The 19,281-nt window shown below is 39.9% G+C and overlaps 1 protein-coding gene across 12 annotated transcripts in view; it reads right to left on the bottom strand.

Annotated features, from left to right (window-relative positions):
• Positions 1–7,391: 7,391 nt before the first annotated feature.
• The window catches only part of tenm4 (teneurin transmembrane protein 4), a 144,182-nt gene continuing 132,292 nt past the window's right edge, over positions 7,392–19,281 (bottom strand). For all 12 annotated transcript variants that reach the window (XM_082503103.1, XM_082503102.1, XM_082503101.1 and 9 more), the window contains 4 exons: positions 17,080–17,376; positions 14,516–16,130; positions 12,291–12,433; positions 7,392–8,927 (listed from right to left, as the gene is read on the bottom strand). In XM_082503103.1, coding sequence (XP_082359229.1) covers positions 8,169–8,927; positions 12,291–12,433; positions 14,516–16,130; positions 17,080–17,376 — 2,814 coding nt within the window. In that variant the 3' untranslated portion in view covers positions 7,392–8,168. The remainder of the gene's footprint in view (positions 8,928–12,290; positions 12,434–14,515; positions 16,131–17,079; positions 17,377–19,281) is intronic.

Consider the following 19,281-nt stretch of genomic DNA (forward strand, 5'->3'; position numbering starts at 1 on the left):
AGCCAAACAATAAATGGTAATGTCTTGCTCTTCCATGTGGCCATTTGAGTTAAACTCAGTGCAGTAAAATGGATATGCAGCATTTCTATTTTTCAGTCACTTATATACACAATGGCCTAAGACCACGTGCTATTAATTATAAAACAGTTAACATTTACCAAAATTTGGCATCTTTTCACATCTACATTAAAGAGAAAGTTTAAATTTTGTAAAATAGAACGACAAAGAAGCGTACTTAAATACACAGAGAGGAAAAAGCAAACAAATATATTTTTTAATAGCATCTCTGCTGCACCACAACACTGTCCTCCAGATGCCTCTGATTTGTGCATCTGATTTATTCATGCAGTCAATTCCAATTCAAGCACCTTTGTTGTAGAGCAACAGAAACAGTGGAAAATCATCACTTTTTATTTGATAAGACAAAACAATGCAATGTAAGCTGGGAGTTGGGACTGTAGCTGCACACCTCCTGAAACATTATGTCATGATGAAAGGAGCTGGTATTGTGTATATTCAGCAAACACTGTTTTCTGGAAAGTCTCTTTCTGTGGCAAATTCTACTTTTTGAAGTAAACCTTTTTGTGAATCTGTTCCTCTATTTCCCAATATATTTCTCATTTCCTCTCAGTGACAGGCATTAAATACAGGAAGTGATTTTTTTTCATTAAAATTAAGTTTTGATAGTTTTTGACAGCATCACTTATCCCACGAAAAGTAAAGAGATATTTTTATTGAACTATTATTGTTTTTCTTCACAGCTGATTAACTGGAGACAAAATCTATGTCTATGTATTTATATCTGGTTGATATTTTTCAGCGACATTTTATTAAAGTAAATATGTTATTTATGTTTACACATGTTGTTTAGTAGCTACAGTGATGATAGTGATGGAAACTGAAGGAATACAAAGCTGCTCCGATAAGCGGTCTCTAAAAACTCCACATAGAAACATAAAAACTGTGCTTCCGTGCGTGTGTGTTTGTGTATTTGTCCGAGTGTGTGTGTGGCCTTTCTGTTTCAAATCTAAACAGTGTTGAGTATGCCACACACAGGCATCCTTCAAAATATTTCAAAAAGATCTTTCAAAAAGAAAGCGATTGAAAATCCTGAGGTTAAAAACATTTTTCCCCTGACAGAAATAGTAATATTGTTTTCATTCTTTTTCCCTGCAAAATGGTTGCGTGTATGGTCTGTGTGCGGCTGTGGAAGGGGCTCAGCAATTTTACACGATCTACATTTTAAGAAAAGTCGATAGAAAAAAAATATGAAAGAGAACAAGACTGTCTAATTTCCACAACCTTAAAGTTGGACTGGCAGGCTTTTTTGTGTGGTAAATGAAATGAGAGGCCTGGTGTCACACAATTCAAATGCACAACGTGGAAATAAATCTCCCAAGGCTGATCTACATAATAGTATTCGTAATGGGCCCAACAAATCTGTAACCAAAACAATTCTGTCAGGCTGACTTCAGGCTTTATATTTCAGACAGCAATGCACACAATCCTACTTTCAAAAACAAACATAGGAAACAAAACATCTGATTTCTGCGTGTTGCTATTTTTGTTCTTTTTAATAAGAGAGGCATCATTTGCTGAGAACCTCTATTGTCCTGTGGAAAGTGCAAAACAATTTCTACGAATCACTATCTCTAATATTTAACGATTTCTTGATCCAGTAGTATGCAGATGTTTCTTGCATTTGTTGACTTACATTTCATTTAATACAAACTGTTCATGTGTGGGTGCCATACAGACCATGCACTTAAAAAAGTGTCAATAAGGTTAGCAAAGCGTTTGTTAAAAAGCTGTCTGAAGCTAGAGATTGCTACTAACTAGAACCTAACTAACTCTTCACTGAGTGGCAGGTATAAAATTCCCACCTCTGACTAAAGCAACTAAAGCTTGCACAAGCTAAATTCAAACAGCTCCAGTCCTCAGCTTTTTGTCAATAAACAGGTCTGTTGTTTCTTTGATAAATTGTAACTCTAAAGCCTTCATGTGTTTTTCAGCCATCTCAAAAAAGCACATGAAGCTCATTTAAACTAACAAAACTGCTTCCAAAGTATATTGAAAGAAGCATCAGAGGTTTTAGAAAAAGGATTTCAACACTGATATACTAACATAACCTACTGACCAAAAGAGAGCTGACTCATTTAAAGAATATGCAACCTTTTCTACAGCTTTATATATTTTTTAATACGTCTGTGCCACTAAATGTTTTGCAGCAGCTCAATCCTATTAAATATACATAAGCCTTGTTTCAGCCCTGACGGCAGATTATCTCCACCGAGAATGAAAATTACATTGCCTTTCTGGTTTCTCGTTGCATCTGCCTATGATTAACATGTTCTCAGTTTCAACGCACATTTATATGATGAGAGAGAGCTGGTTCTCTGGACGCTCTAAAATATCTCGCAGAGAAATGTTCGCATCCTACGTTCATGAAACTTTTTAAAAACACTTTTCATACCGTTGCCTTTACTTTTTATCCCCGCGGTCCTACTAAACGAAAAGGAGAGGAGAGCCTCTGACTGATCATTGCTGGTGCTCACGTCATAGACAAAAATCAATAACAACTATTTTTTCATGGATATAAAGTACTACATGATAAGCTGTCTTAAAACATTAAGCATTTGCTAACCTTTCAGTCAACCAAACTGCTTCCAGACACTGGGTTTGAGTGTGTCCTGATCCTGTGCTACGGACAGATTTGACCTCAGGCATAATTAGCCTAATAAAAGCATTAGTTATGCTGTCAATATGATTTGCATAATGTGCCAAGGCAGTTTCATTCCTGAATGCAAGCGGTGTCCGAGTGACTTAAAATGCTGCAGTGACATTTCTTTGGGTCCTTTGTTCACACCTGTCAGGGGAAATGTGATGGGAGATGGCGGACGCAGCTGTGGCTTCCGCCTCCAGTGAGTCCACAAAGATCCTGAAGTCCAGTATACATCAACCAAACAGCAGCAAACATTTCTAAAGCAGAAATACAAGAGTTTCATCTTATGCTGACAGGATTCATTTCTTACAGCATTGACTCATAATCCATGAAGGTCAGGATGAAATGGAGAAGTGACATAATCTTAGTATTTTCCCAATGAGAAAATACATAAAATAGCACAACTGACTTACATTATATAATTTTTCAGAAAAAGTAAAGCATTTTCTAAGATATGCAAATACATTTCTCTCTTTAATACATGCAGCGGTAACAGCATCTAATTTTAACACTCTGCAGTCACTGTGCTCCCACTAAGAAACCCCACATAGAGCATTGACTTTGAGAGGACCAGCTTTGATATTGCTCCACCTCACAGGTTATCAATTGTCTTGGCTATGTGTGCCTCCGTCAAAATGACTTCAATACCAAAAGCTGTGTTATGAGTCATTTACACTTGTTCAAAAGTCAGAATGTTAGGTTATGTTGCCCTAGAGTAGGGCAGTAAAAGCTATCTTACAGGGCTCTTTAGCCTCATTTTAAGAGAATAATGCTTCTCATATTACAAGCATGCAGCACTGTACTGTTTAGGGTGCTAGTACTGCACATTTTCCATTTCCCTTTGCAGCATGAGAGGCAACAATGGCCTTTGGTTGACCCGTGGAAATATGACACGTTGAAAACCATCATGTCTTTCTTATTTCCAGAGTTCAACTTCGCTGTCTACTTCTGCTGCTGCTGTGTTTTGTCATCAAGGTGGGCATTCACATGAGACCTAAACCTTGAGGACAATTCAGTCTCACCTCTCTATGGCCAGTTGGTTTACCATTTCTTGCCCCATTAATTTTTATGATTGGTCCACCATTTGCATAACTGGTAGAGAAGGGAATGTGGACCTGAATGATTAAAGACAGAATAAGAGGCAGTCCTGTTCAGTCAGGCATATGGTGTTATGGGGCTACACAGCAGATGTGGACCATCATACCAACATTATTTTATGGATGTCGGGAAAACTTGAACAAGTGTAGCCAGTCATGGAAAGGTGGTGCTCTTTGCCAACTACATTGCCGATCTGAACAAAATAGATGCAGCTGTCTGTCATGTAATAACAGCACCTGAGACTGACAGGCAAAAGAAAACAACAGACAGCAGGTGTTTCATTTTTGTAGTTGTTTTCAGACTAAGAAACTGATTCATTGAGGGAATGGATGGCTGGTCCTCAGTATGAATCAACCTTTTACTGATTTTAACAGGAAATACCTTTGGCAGTGTTTATCCAACTCAGGTCCAGAGTGGTAAAATTATCAGTGAGAGGAAAACAGATGAAGTGTGAAAGCAATGTGAAGATAGAACTCAGCATAGGTAATGAGAAATACAGCAGTTCATGGATGAGTTTTAGAGAAATGCTTTTCCTCCACTGGTTACAGTGATATTAACGTCATGCAAAAATCACAGCTGTGTTCTTGGTTGGTCAAAGAAGCAGTGGTAGATGTAAAGTGGGATCAAATCCACATTTTGGCTACATCCCCAAGCAATGGTGGAGACCCATCTTACAAATATAGTTCCTGCCCATCCAGCTGTTGACAACAAAGGCACAAAGGAAGAGCACAAAGGAAACATGTCAACAAAAGGAGCTGAAATGATGTTTCTTTGTTTGATTAACGCAAGCTTTTGTGTGCACATTTTAAAACAGACACTGATATCGTGTTGGATCTGAGTTGTACTAATATCAAAAGATCATTTTTCATATTTGCTGCCATCAGATATATAGCTTTAATTGATTTAAAGTGCAGATTCTGTACACCCTGCCACACAAATGGCAACAGCAAATTTGTAAGGTTTTAACGAGGCTATTCATCAGTATCAGCAGTAATTCAGTCCTTACTGCTGGCACATAGTCTGCTGTTTTCTTCAGCCTTTTTTTTACTTTAATTTTTTAGCCACATAGTAAGGTAGCCACAGTTGCTCTTGGCATCAGTATTAACTTTACAGATAAATTTTTAGTTTAGAAAAAATCGACTCATCCATCATTGAGGTGTGTTGTAGCAATTATTGTGGAGGTCAAAGTGCTGTTATTATGATTCTACCAAAGAATAAGGTTCTATGAATTAAAGGACACTCTGACTGCACGTGCTCTCTGCTAGCAGGACTCTCTGTTCCCTGTAAAGAAATCCTCTTTGCCAAAGGCATGTGAGGCTCAAGGCTCAGACTGTCTCAAGAAAAATGAGAGTCACAGATTTGAAATTTCCTTTTGGTCAGACTAGGTGAAGCAATCATCAGAGTGTGATCATTTCTTGTGATGCTAGGCCTCCATACAGAGAGATCAGCACTTTCCTTGACTCACATCAATGCTAAGTGAATAAGAACAAATGTGAAAATTCGGCCTGCTTACGTCAAACGGGCCATGTTGCTTTCTTCTGGGCAGCGAGCTCAGCTCTGCCTGCAGAGAGTGTAAATGTTCTAGGTTCCCTCGCTGCCACCACATACTAGCAGCTAACTCCCGCACCACCCTGCCTGCTAACAGGATTATCCCCTGAGCTGCACTTACTTCAACAAAGTTATCAAGTTTAAAAACAGTCTCCTGGTGGCTTTTGTGATATCAAAGGATTGGTCCTCAACTTTGACAGGTTAATTAATAGTCAAGTTTTGCACTGCATCCCTCGAGGCTTGCTCGTCTTATGCCAGTTAAACACATTCACTGCAGAAAAGTTGATATTAATAGACTGCACTTGATATACTGGTGATTCAGCCACATGTTCAGTCCATGTGAGAATTTAATAAGTTCAATGTCTAAACAGGTGGCAGAGCGTGTTTCACTAAATAACGGCACACGGCGAACTATATTTCATTATCATAATGCATCAAATTAGCCTCATTAAAGGCTTGTGAAATGTGTAGCAGGGTGAGAATTAACATTTGTGTAATGTACCAAGGTGTAATGTAGATATGAAAATCTTCACAGTCCGAGGTGGTAGGAACATGAATATAAGGGAAGGTAACATAAGTGTGCTGTGGTTTGAGATGCAGCGATAGATAATATCATCCACAATAGACTGTGTATAAAACAAACGCAAAAAATAAACACAAAATATTCCCTTTATTTTTTTTTCTACCTTAAGACTACACAGGGTCACTGATGTAGCTCTAAGAGGTATCTACATTTGCATTTTATTTACAGCTCACTTTGATGTCCTCATATTTACACAGTCAAATAGAAGCGCTAAAAACACAGTGTTGAGAACAAACCAAAACTCGAAATGAGTCAACTTTAGAAAAAGATACAGTCTTCTGACGCAACAATTCTCAGTGCAATATTCCACAATGCAAATATCCATCATTCATATTATGTAGAACATACATATATAGTTTTTATTTTTGTTTTTTGAAAAATGTAAATGAATCGACCAGGAGCAGGAAAAAAACCCCCACCCATGTCCTTTTCACTTTTTCACTTGTACAGATTGAGACACTCAATCATGCTCTCGTCACACGAACATGTTCAAATGTTTTGTGGGAAAATTAGCAAGTCAAGAGTGTGTAGTGGCTTGGCATAGTTCAACAACTAACTGAATTTAAATCAATATCACGATTTCCAAAATAGTCTTGACTCTGCGTCCATTTTCAGATAAAGAAACATTAAGTTGTCCCTTGCATTGCCCACCGAGGGAGATGCATGGGAGTTAAAATGTGATCACGAGAGTTATTTTCAAGGTTGCCATGTATAGACGACCTTTAGTCTGTAAACGGGAAGTAGTACACCTGCAGGTCTAATGCATTTCAGCCAGCCATGGGACCAAGCGGAGCCCTATCCTGGAGAATGAAAGCACTTTCAAAGCTGACCTGCAGGCAGCCCTTTGGGCAAAGGCAATTTGTATCTTTCATCTCACCCACAACACAACGCAAAGCCCATCTATCTCAACAGCCAATATGTTAATGTACCGTGTATCACTGATGAGATTAGTCACTGACCCTCTTTTGTAGCCTCACTTTTATAAAGTATTTTTATCCCGAGCTTTATGTGACTGGACATTGTGATGAGGAATACTGACTTAAGATCACTGATAAACAAAAAGAGCCTTTCATATGCAACCGAGATCAGTAAAATGCATGTGGTCTGATGAAAAACACAGTAATTGATTTAACTAAACCACCTTTCATAGTTTATTCCATGTGTTCAAACACCCTTAAGCGTTGTTCAAGTACAACAATTAACAATAAAAGGGACAACAGTTCACATTTTTTTAAAATTCACATTTGTTATACTGTTAATTCATATAGCTATTTATAAAACAAAACTAAAAGATAACCCCAAACCATTCCTGTAAAATACCTTTTGTAGTTTAATACAGACATTAATTCCACAGTATTTTCTCACAGGGTTGGCTTTTCTCTGTTTTTATAATCGAGTTGTTTGACCACAGTCAAAAGAAGCAGAGAAGAATTTATTCGCTTTTCATTTTGTTCATAGAGAAAAAAAAAAAGTCTGGTTATAAAATAAAATACACACCAAATAAAAAAAAGTGACCGCACATCCCTTTGTTGGCTCCACCACATACAATTTAAGCTTAATTAAGCAGTTTTGCTAATTTTAAAGTTCATAAAAAAGGCCAACATGCACAGTCACGGTGCACCGAAGCCTTCCAAGCTAAGACCACAAATGAGTATCGAGCTTCCTCTTTAAAAAATTACAAGACATCACACAAATGAAGGTGCTTTGACAAGTTCAGCTGGGTTCTGATGAAGGGCTTTACCGCCAACAGAAATCTCTCTCATTATTTATGGATGACTGGGGCTATGACGGTTTCAAGTATAAAAAAGAAGTGATTAAAAGAGAAGGAATCTCCTTGGCTGAGGCGCAGAAAAAGGCAGAATAGAGCAAGCTTGTGAATAACAATCTGCAAGTCTGTCAGCAGAGTGATCCAGTGAACATAATGCATTACCAATACTCCTCTTGGATTCCTTTGAACAGAATCACCAACAGGGATGAGGAAATGGAGTCACAAGACATCACAAATTTTCATCCTCTAGCAGCCGCACTTGGAGAGCAAAGACTGTTAAAGAATCTTCAAAAGGAGAAGGGCACTCTTCTATTAATACAGTGCAACTGATTGCAACCAAGTTGAGCACAGTCAAAGAAAAAAAACATGTGGTCATGTACACAACTGTCTTTGGCAAGAAGTCCCATGTCCTACATCTGAGTCAGTCACTCGAGAGCCTCGTGTTCATGTCACCTTCGGCCCATTTCACTCTGTCTCATGAAATGAATGTTGTTGACACTGTCTGCCAGCTCAGGGTATTGGTCAACTGAAACCATGTAATATCCATCATAGCCTTGCACCTTCCCTGAACCTAGGAGCTGCTGCTTCTCTCCTTCAGTCCAGGTTCGTGAGCCCTCTTCTCCATCCCTCAGTCTCTGGCGCTCTCGGGCCCAAGCTTGGGCGACAGCTCTCTGCCGAGCCAGCTCCAACACACGGGCTTTCTCCTCATCCACGCTACTGCCATAACGAGTATTCAGACACAGAGCGCCATACTGTAGCTGAATGTCAGTAATGCGCCTAGTCCTGCCATTGACAACAGTGTTGACCTGAGACACTGTGACATTGACGCCATTCTCTAGTGTACGTCGGCCCACTGTCATACCAATAAGGGCCAGATCTCCCTCCACTGAGCCCAGTTTGACAAAATAGTGGGTATCCATTCCCATGATAGTGAAGTGGAGGTTTTCAAGGTAGAATGCATCGTTCAGAACTGCAGCCATGCGACGGCCATCTTCATTGGCCAAGCTGATGATGTCAGTGCTGATGCGACCATCTCTGATAGCAAATTTGACCCCCTTGCCAAAGATTGAGCCACCAGAAGCAAAGATCTTTTTATCTTCCGTCTGAGGGCATCCAGCACTTTTGGCTCTGTAGATCTGGCCAAAACGTTCCAGTTTTACAAAGGCCTTCAGCTGCCTCTGAACTTCACACTGAACACCCAGCAAAGACTGCAAAAAAACCACAAAGACAATACTGTTAAGTTACGCAGCCCCCGCAACAGCTTCATACACTCAAATATATATTTTTGCTCATTCTCTGAGGAAGAGCTTGTTTGAAATCGTTCTTGCGGATATTTCCCAAATATTCACTTGTGATTGCTTCACATTTTGATTTGTAATCTTTATCCTTATCCTACTTTGCATGTGGAATAAGGAGCACAGTCTGATTTCAGATACATCCTTTTCAAATCTGAGATTCATACTGCTTCATTAACACTTCAAACATTTCAAACTCAGTGCTGTGACTACACAGCATGAGCGATTCTTTTTATATTAACGTGAGGAACATTTGACACTAAATAAAGTGTAAAGTATACACTACAATGTACACTATATATATATATATACCTTGTGAGCGGGTGCGTGTGCATTCCTTCTTTTTTAATTAGACATCTTTATAATGTTACATGTTGAAAATAACAATGAAAATGCCTTTATTATTGGCACATAAATCCATAATGCTTTGATGCTGTGAATAATGCAGCTTCAAAGCATCGCAGCTGCCCCTACCTTGACACATAGTTAAGGTAGGGGCAGAGGTGTTTGTCAGCAAATGCAAATCTCCCTGATCATTTATGACAGGCATGATATTTTGAAAAAGGGTGAAACAGTCATGCTGTGCCAAATATGAAACGGGAATCTGCTGGTAACTAGTGTATATTGTTCCTTAAGGGTTTACAAATGTGTACATACCATACTGCTTTCAGCCAAAATTAATACTTTGTCCTAATGCTACTTGACAAGAGATATTTGTCAGGAAGAAAGAAGCATGTTAAAAAGAGGAGAATGAAATTAAATGGAAGCCAGCCAACACCACAGTATCTAAGCAGCAGAAAAAAAAGCTCTCAAGCATCGCGCCTTCTTGCCATCGCCTAAGATAAGAGGTTGTGAACATCCTGAGGAATTTTTGTCAACCAGTCACATCTAAAGTTTCCCTGACAGTTTCTAATTCCGTCTCTCTGTGCTTTTGTTAAAGGATGGCTAAGGGTTGGAAGACTGGGTGGGGCTGAGAAATGAAGAGCAGGCTGCAGTGACCGGCATATCTGCCTGTTCTTTCATGTGACACCACAACCTGCTTCAAGAGGAAACAAAAACGGGGGTGGGGGCAGCTGTACTGTAGGGCCCCCAGGGAATCATTGCCTGGGGGTACGCTTCACACCATGCCACTCCATGTTTGTTTACCGTGCCAGTATGTGACACGGTCAGCTGTCCCAGGGCAGAAGAGGAACAGGGGGCAATGTCCTCCACTTTACTAAAGCAGCCTCCCAGGACACTCCCAGAGAGGCATCATTCACATAGCATGCTGTGCAATCAGCCTCCAGCACGAGCCGAAATGAAAGATCAAGCCTTGTGCAGCACACAGCTCATCTCTCTGGCCCCCTCACAGCATTTTTCAATCTGTGGTGGATTCAGCAGCATGGTGAAATAGGGGCTTAAATGGAACAAGATAGAAAGGCAGGCATGAATAAAATAAAGTTTTAAAAAAGCCATTTGTACAACACATAGCATGTACTGTTTTAAAGTTGCACTGCACCTAATTGGGCCGGTGTGTCCATCTGCAGTGGGGATCAAATGCATTAAACGCCTAAGAATACCATTTTGGAAGCAGGAATTCTAGATAAGAATAACACGCTTCAACATACACAGGAAAACAACTAATTATCTCAAACCTTCCTTACATATTATTTATAGTACATATTCAGAGGTGTGCTGAAGGCAAAACTCCTTCACACAATCTTGCAATCGAGGCATACTTTCTATTTAAAGATATACTAAAGTCTGTTATGGGTATTTTTGAATATGTAATTGAAAGGCTGAGTCTGTAGATAAAACATGTCCTTTCAGTTATATTATTAATAAAATGGACCTACTTATGTTTAATACTTCAGAGGGAAGTAAACATAGATGAGCTGAATATAGTCTCATATATGACTAATTTAATTTTAGCATATTGAAAGTCCTTCTATCCTTCTAAGAGTGTTTTTGAGAAACCGATGGTAAAAAATTTAAGCCATGTGGAGCAGGCTTAAATTTGCTCCACAGCCACCAGATGTCTGATTTTCTTAGCAGTTAAAGCAATCAGAAGTGCATCTGTGTTTCTGAAAGAGTGTTGCATTTATCGTCTGTAATCTACAACGCAATTCCCTCAGATCCCCGCGGATCTACACTTAGGCACTGAAATACCTGCAGTGTCTTTTGTTGCTCATTTATAGATTGGCACCTTTGGAGAGTTCAGAGGTTTCTTTGTGGAATGTTAGCCACAAGCTTTATGCACGAGTTAGTCCCAGGGGTTCTGACAACAACCCTTTCAAAACAGTTTACGTTAGATGAAGAAATAACTGGGATTGTTATAGATTTACACTACGCATATATGATGTGTAACATTACAATAGGAATAAGTATTTCATTTCCAGTGTAATTGACTAAAGTGTTGCTGAAATGCCTGAGATAATTCATTTTTTGATTACAAATACTTTTAAAGGACTCATGAGAGCAGGAGCACTTATCAACTATTCATTTGCAAATCACAAATTTGCATTTGTTTCTATTCACAGTAATTTTGAAAATCTTCACCTTTAGTGTCATAGAATAAATATTGATGGATAAATTCTGAAATAAATGGGACACCAACTAAAACATCACTCAGACATTTATAAGTTGTTAAGAGCTAAATACTGCATGACAGTTTATAGTAACAGTGGGGGTTTTTGCCAGTTTTTTGTGTATCCATGTTTATTAGTCTGCTGGTCAGATCAGAGAATCTTCCATCACCCCAGTAGCTTTTAGACTTACAAATAGATGAGAAGACATTCTAACCAATACCGGCTATGTTAAGGTTGCAGCCAGAGTGTAATGCAACATGAATCTTCCCTCTTGATGGGTGGCATTCACTAGTCTAGCTGTAACCAAACCCAAGAACAACAGTGGCCTGTTCAATAATTCAGGTGAGTTGGGGGCAACTTAAAAGGCCTGATAAAAGCGAGAATCAAAGCATGTCTACTACTTCTCAGACCTTGGCTAACAGTGTAAGGCTGAGATGAAATCAATGGCCAGTGGTAGAAGAAAGGGAGAGTGAATTTTCCTAATGGCAGGACAATTACAAGAGCTATTTAGCCTGACCCCATTCCCCAAGATGAGGACTAGGGAAGCAACCAGCATACCGGGCGATGTTTTGGCCTGATAGCTGCCAGCTCCTTTGGGAGTCTGGCTACATAGACTCTGCCCATTTGCTAATGATGTTGGAAAGGAGAGGGGCAGAAGTAGAAAGCGATCCGAGGTAAGATGAAAAGTGGGATAAGTAAGGATGACTACCTTGGTGCTATCCCATTCCTGCGTCTTGATCTGGGTGCGAACTAATTCGTAGGATGGCTCCATGGCCTCTGTGCTTGGTTTGCGGTAGCCGGGGATAACGTTGTACAGTTGGAAGCCAAAGGTCACCAACCAGCTGTTCACATCTGCGGGGGAAGGGTCAAAACAAATGATATACATATTCTATTAGTAGACACAATCGTTTGTGGCTTCAGAGGAACTGTGAAGAACTGTGAGAATTAATTTGTTGAATCTGAACAGTTGACATTTTGTGGGCGAGACTGTTTCCATGAAACGCTCCTACCTCGGCCAGACCACTTGATTTGTTTGTGATAGTGGAAAGCTATGCTAAACACTCAAGATAGTTGTGATAATTCGTGTCCACTCCTGCAGGTGCCACACTAATGACACGCAGTTGGGTTACGGAAATGCCAAGTGACATCTGAGAGTGCCTGCTGTGCTGATAATTATATTCAGTAATTTGGTGTCATTTCAAGGCAGCCAAGACTTCAACACGAGATATTTTGAAGACTCAGCGGGCTCCTCTGCATTAATTTCTCTCTAATGAGATGCTGAAAGAGAGGAAAGTGACGTGTCTGAGATTTAAATACATCCAATCATGATAATGTGGTTCTTCTAATAGCAGCCACCGACACTGTGGTTATAGGTGCTGCTGCAGTCCCCTATAGCATGCTGTCATATTTTATGAATATCACAGAGAAGGCTACAGGTCTTAAGAGAAGCAAAGCCTGTCCAACCTGATCGATTTCTTTCTCGCGCCCTTCCATGTGTTTGTTACAGACAGCATCATTGCTGTGACACTCGGGGTGCAAGTCTCTCACACATTGCTGCTGCCACATTGTGGCACCTGACAAAGCTTTTTTAAATATGAATTTGTTTGAGGACAATGAAAGGACCCTGGCAATTTAGTGAGAGGAATGTAAATGTCACTGCTATCAATCACAATTGAGGCAAACCCACTACAATATATCTATCTAACAGTCTATTTAGCATTAAAATGCCATTGAGCCCCTAATGGTGGACTATGATGCTGAATGCCTTTGTGTTTGCAAAAAGTGACTACTCCGTCTCTCGGTATTGTCTTCAGGTTATTAAAGGATAAAGAATAAAAGGTAAACACATTATTATTCCTCCACAAAAAGGCATTATGGAGTAAATATAATGCAGCATGAACACATGAGAACTTATACATTCATTTATGACAGAGATCCAGCTACTGCTTAGTTTAACCACAAGGATTTCACTGAGTATGTTGTTTTCCTTCCGACAAAAGAGGTTGATACAACCAACAAAGATTTGTATGGTTTGTATGGATTCATTGTGCTCACCTTCTCCACCGAGGTGCTTTCACTGCCATTTACCCCCTCCCCACCACAAAGAACCAGGATATTTCTGGAAAAGGACCTGAATGCTAAACAACAGAAAGGGCTTGGCCGTATAGCATTGTTCCCTTTGAGCATTTTCAGAGTGATAGCTACTGGGCACGTACATAAGCAAGTATACACGAACACACATACACGAAACCCCCCCACACCTCAGTTTCCCAGCAAGTGAGTGCTTAAAATCCTCCCAAACACACTGCTTTTGAATTTAATTCTGGCAGGGTCTGTTCTTCCAGTTGTGTGAGGTTGTTAAGAATAAAAACATAACAAATTTGACAGAAAAACCTGGAATAACTATTGTGCGCTTCAAGCAACAACAGTCATACACAGGAATGAAGGCTAATATTTGCTTGCTCTCCACAACCAAGTTATAAGCATAACTGATTGCTTTAGCAGGACTCACGTAAATACTGTCAACTTCTATTTATATTCAATTATTTGGATACAACTGAAAGTATTTTAAGTCCTACTCACTTTCACTTAGAATTGTTACAGGAAGATTCAGAGAAAATCTTGCTTTTGAGCATCAACAGAAGCAGACTGCACTCAAATCATTTTCTGATAGAAAGTTATAATTCCACAGTAAGTCCTTTTCTTTATGTTTGCAATGTTTCCACAGATTGCCTACATTTTTTAAAGACATTCATTTAAAGGTTATGATACTTAAAATGAATGCCTCTTTGTTTGATCATCAGTAGAATCCAGCGAAACTGCACTGAAGCTAACTTCCTGTCCTCTAAGGTTAGGTGGACTTGCGCTTTATTTTTTCTTAAAATTTAATCTTCTAAAGCCATAAAGCATATAAAGTCTGTTAAAAGAACTTACCTGTCATGTAGCACTTTATCTCCTCGTTATTGCTGAGAGGATTATTATTCTTGAACATGTACAAGTTGAATGGCACAATGTGGTTGCTGTTGAGACGTTTCCAGATCTCGTGGTCTGGTGTTGTCCAGCGGCCAGCAAGGACATCATAATCCCGCCTGCCCATGTGGACCAGTTTGCTAAGAGGCTCATACAGGCCTCCTTGGTAGCCTATTATGAGCTGCAAACTGGGGTTGGTGTCAAGGTAAACTTCTCCAAAAGCCGTATGGAGGATCTGCTTGATCATGATGCCTGATCCACTGAACACAGCCAGTGGCGTGCCTATGTTATCACACGCCACGTAAAACTCATCCCCACTGCTTAGCTCCATGGCAAACAGATGTCCCTGCAGGTCATAATACAGTGAGGTGATCTCAGAGCTGGAGTGATTGTACATATGGGTGACCCTAGTGGGGCTGGACAACTCAGCATAGAAGAACTGCAGGTGCTGGCCCCTGCTGCTTCTGCTGGACACCCTCCTGCCGAGGCCATCGTAACGGTATTCAATGCTCCAGCCGCTCACTTTGTTGTACACTTTAACAAGCAGGCCAGCAGAATTATACTCAAAATAGTCATTCCCTCGCTGCTTAAGAAAACCGTCCTCATCCATCCTATACTGAGTATCTCCCAAGCGAGTAATGCGGTCCCTGATGTCATAGCGTAGTGGTGTGAGGCGTGCGCTGTTTCCAGGGCTGAGAAGGTGTAAGTTGCCATTAAGGTCATAGCTGTACCTCCACAGAGGCTTGTCATTGATGGACACCACTTGAAGTTGACCGTCAGCATCGTACTCGTATGTGTAGCGTGTCGTGTTGGCATAAGGCCCAACCTTTAGCTCCTTGGCCACCACTCGCCCCATATTGTCATACTGCACCATCATCCAGTACATGAGTGAGCGGAAGATCTCATATTGGACTTCCTTCACTCGCCCGTAGGCATCAAAGTGTTTGGTGTGGGTCATCACTGCTGTGGTTATAATTTGATTTATGTCATAATAGATTACTCCAAATTTACCAAACTGCTCTGTTTTGCCAGATACGTCATCGTAACGATACAAGTCAATTGGCAGCGGTTTCTCATTTATGACAGCCTGCATGCTAGTGACGCGGAAACTGTTGTCATACACATAGTCAAACCTAGCGTTCACCATGCCCTCTTCGCTGAATCTGAAAATCTGCCTGTCAATCAGTGGACCAATCTGACGGTAGCGAATGGTGCAGGTAAAGCCTTCACTCTGCAAGTTGACGGTCTTTAGCATGCCTGCCACTTCATCATAGGAAAAACCAATTCGAGTGGTGTCATAGAGAATCTCCAGAAGCTTAGCAAGCTTTCCATATTTGTAGATGATCCTGCGGCCTGTACCCAGATAGGTGGTCTGCAGCAACTGTCCATCCTCACTGTAGTCCTGGAGCACTGAAGCGTTACCTTCAGGGGGCCGGTAGGTGTTTCTGTAGTAACCAATGGAGCGGGAGGTCTCTAGAGTCTGCCGTGCTACGTTGGGCATGGTCACAGAGGAGAGCCGATCATTTTTGTCAAATTCAAAGATATACTGCCTTTGGCTGTAGAGCAGCAGCACCATGGACTAATGAGAAGAAGAAACAGAGGATTTTTTGTGTTATATTAATAAATTGTAAGACTGACTGCATTCAAATGCTTCACTTTGATATATTTTCTGTTACACAAACACACAGTCCTAAAAGCTGTTACAGAAGCACAATGTCTGACACAATAAGACAAGATAGAGATTAATTAGAAAATTGCTACCGTTATAACGTCTAATACCAATAACACAAAATGACAGGCAATTTGTCTAAAGCGATAAATATTACGCAAGTTTGTGTCAGTCCAAATCTAATTTTCATCATGAACACAGAGTTGCTGATACTCCACTGAAATTAAGATTTCCTTAAGAGATGATTTCACAAGCTGCTTCTATTTTGCTCATTTGTCAGATCTTTTAATCCAAACAGTAGGAAGCCAAATTTTCTCACCTAAGCAAATCTAAAATTTACATCTGTGCCTGTCTTAGACCAATAAATGATGAGGTTGTAAAGCTGTCACAACAGGCGGCATCGAGAAATTGCTCAGAGGTTGCTATGACTAAAGACTATTAACAAGGTGACGGACTGCTGTTCATATTATATGCCTAAGCTACAGAATAACAGCTCCTCACCTCACCCAAACAGTCTTGCCTTCAATTAGTCAGAAGAAAGTGACATTTCACTCTGTTCTTTTCATCAGAGCTATTTCAGGCTGAACTTTGCTGTCAGACTTTGGTAACAAAGTATGTCTTCAATGCACCAGACACTTTAATTACATTTTGGCTGATATCTATTCCAGAGCCTGATAGTGCAACACAAACACTTCTGTATTATTACAAGTTAACTTTTAACTCCAGTCTAAAATCTCATAACAAGTTTCTTACACAAACACACCTTTTACACTTTATCTGTAGAGCATGCCTCCAATATTATATTACATTTTTTATCTTTAAACTATTTAATCATTATTACAGTTCAACCAATTCGTACCTTCTCAAGATAAGTGTAGCTCCAAGATTTACCATCAGCAAATATCTGGGAGGTGATTCTGCCGTTCTGGTCGTATTCCATGCGCACCGACATTGTGCCTCTTTGGATACCTGCCACATGGCCTCCAGGAGAGTAGGTGACATTGACTCCATTCAGTCGACTGCTCGGTGCCCACAATGTGGGGCGACCGGCATGGTCATAGTGGATCCGTAACGTAAACTTCCTGTGGTCATCGTAGACCTTTTCTGTTCTGGTGATTCGATCGAAATCCAACGATAGGAGGTTTCTGTTATGAACCTATAGGAGGGAACGCAGGGAGTTAGGAACACTTTATATAGCTACAGAAAATTCACCAACGGGAATAGACACTTTAAAAAGTTTGAAATTATTGAGAGGAATTGGTGCATTACTCTTCTGAGGTGGAACATTGGGAGGAGACCTTTAATCACAAAGTGATTATTTTTATATTCTTCTTTTCATAGCTTTTAATTACAAAAGTGGAGCTCTATCTCAGGACTGCAGGAGCCAGCGGAGTAATGAAATTGTAAGAATTACCACATTTCTTTGTTTGTGTCTTAGCCCGAGTATGCCTATTCAAGCAAGAAACATTAGAGTCACATTGATCATTAAATTCATTTTTAATGCTTACTGGGAAGAATTACCAGGCACAGATGACTCTCATTCTATTTTGCCTTTGCGTAAATTGGAAAAGAGAAAGAAAATCAGTTAATCTCCTTTATGACTGAACATTGTTTAAGTGACACAGCTCTTCTGAATGTATCAGGCTTAAAACGGTGACCTTTGCTTTCAGAGCAAAACAACACTGCTCTGAAGACTGCAGGCTTTATGAGGCAGCTTCTGTGCTTTAGCCAAAAAGATCAAGCAGCAGCCCTGGCATTCTGTTTCTCTGTCAGCAGCCTCCATAAACAGAAGCTACAGAAGCAAAAAAAATAAAACAAAGAGAAGATAACAGCTTAGATTGCAGGTCAGAGCAGATCTCTGCAAAAAAAAGCATTGCTTTAAACACCATCTGGAACTTTTTGTAAAATGGGTCTTCAGAGGTCTCTGGCTGTAATTAAAACTACACCTCTGTTTCTGTAATATTTATGATCTTTTTTTCTTATTAATCTTCAGAGTGTTTCTTCAGGTGTGCTATCATTTGGCTTAGTAAAATGCTTGGCAAGGCTTAAAAACATCTTAAAATGCCTCAGAAGGCTGCTTCTGGCTACTTTCCAGATACATCCCACAGAGCAGGTCACACAGGGATTGCTGAGAAAGCTCACTTTTTCAATCTCACATTGAGGAAAGCATGCTTAGGTCTCTCATCTGTGAAGGGACAATTACACCAGAGGCAATTATTGTCACTGATACCTAATTGAGAGGATTACTTTAAGTAAAACCAACAGAATCATGAGGAGCATAAATCCATGGATATTTGGAGTGGCGTAAACTATTTGAGACCTGAGACAGAAGGAGTGAACGTACATTGGATCTGGAAATAAGAACGTGTTCTTTTGTCTCCTTCGCCTTCAAACACTGTCATAACAAGTGTCACACTTCATTGAAATGGCTACACCTTTTAGTTATTTTTTTTAAAGAATACTAGTAAAGATCCCCGCTGCTCTTGTTAAATCTCTGCAGGCAGCAGAGAGCTGATGTCTTTCACAAAAAGTTCCCAGTGCTAGAATAAGGTTTGCCAAAGTCGCATGGCATAGAAGGAAAAAGTGTCCCATAACAGTGATTCCAAGTTCCCATGAGAATGGAAACCCACTCAAGGGGAGTTATTTCAAATAGAACATCACCTCTAAAATGAATTTCTCACAGAAAGTAAAAGAGTAGAAGCAAAAAAGAGACTTTTACATTACACTCAAGATCATAACAATGATGTCTCAACCAATATCAAATACTATCTGTAAGTGTCCCTGTAAATATGTAAATGTCTATTCTCAGGTTTTATGACTACTCCAATTAATTTTTCTTTAATAGCAACAGTTCTATTTATTGTCATGCTGCAATCAAAGATAATCCATTCCATGTTTTTGGTTTCTTTTTTGTGTATCTCCTTTGAACAAACAGCCAAACATTAGAAGCATCTTGTCATTGCTATCAATACTACATTCAAAAGGATGAAGATTCTTGCAAGAGTGGAGTGGCTCAAGAGTTCTTCATTAGTGTACATTAACGAAAAGCCTCAGGACATGA

This window comes from Aulonocara stuartgranti (assembly GCF_965226115.1).
Source record: "Aulonocara stuartgranti genome assembly, chromosome: 14".
Classification (NCBI taxonomy): Eukaryota; Metazoa; Chordata; class Actinopteri; order Cichliformes; family Cichlidae; genus Aulonocara; species Aulonocara stuartgranti.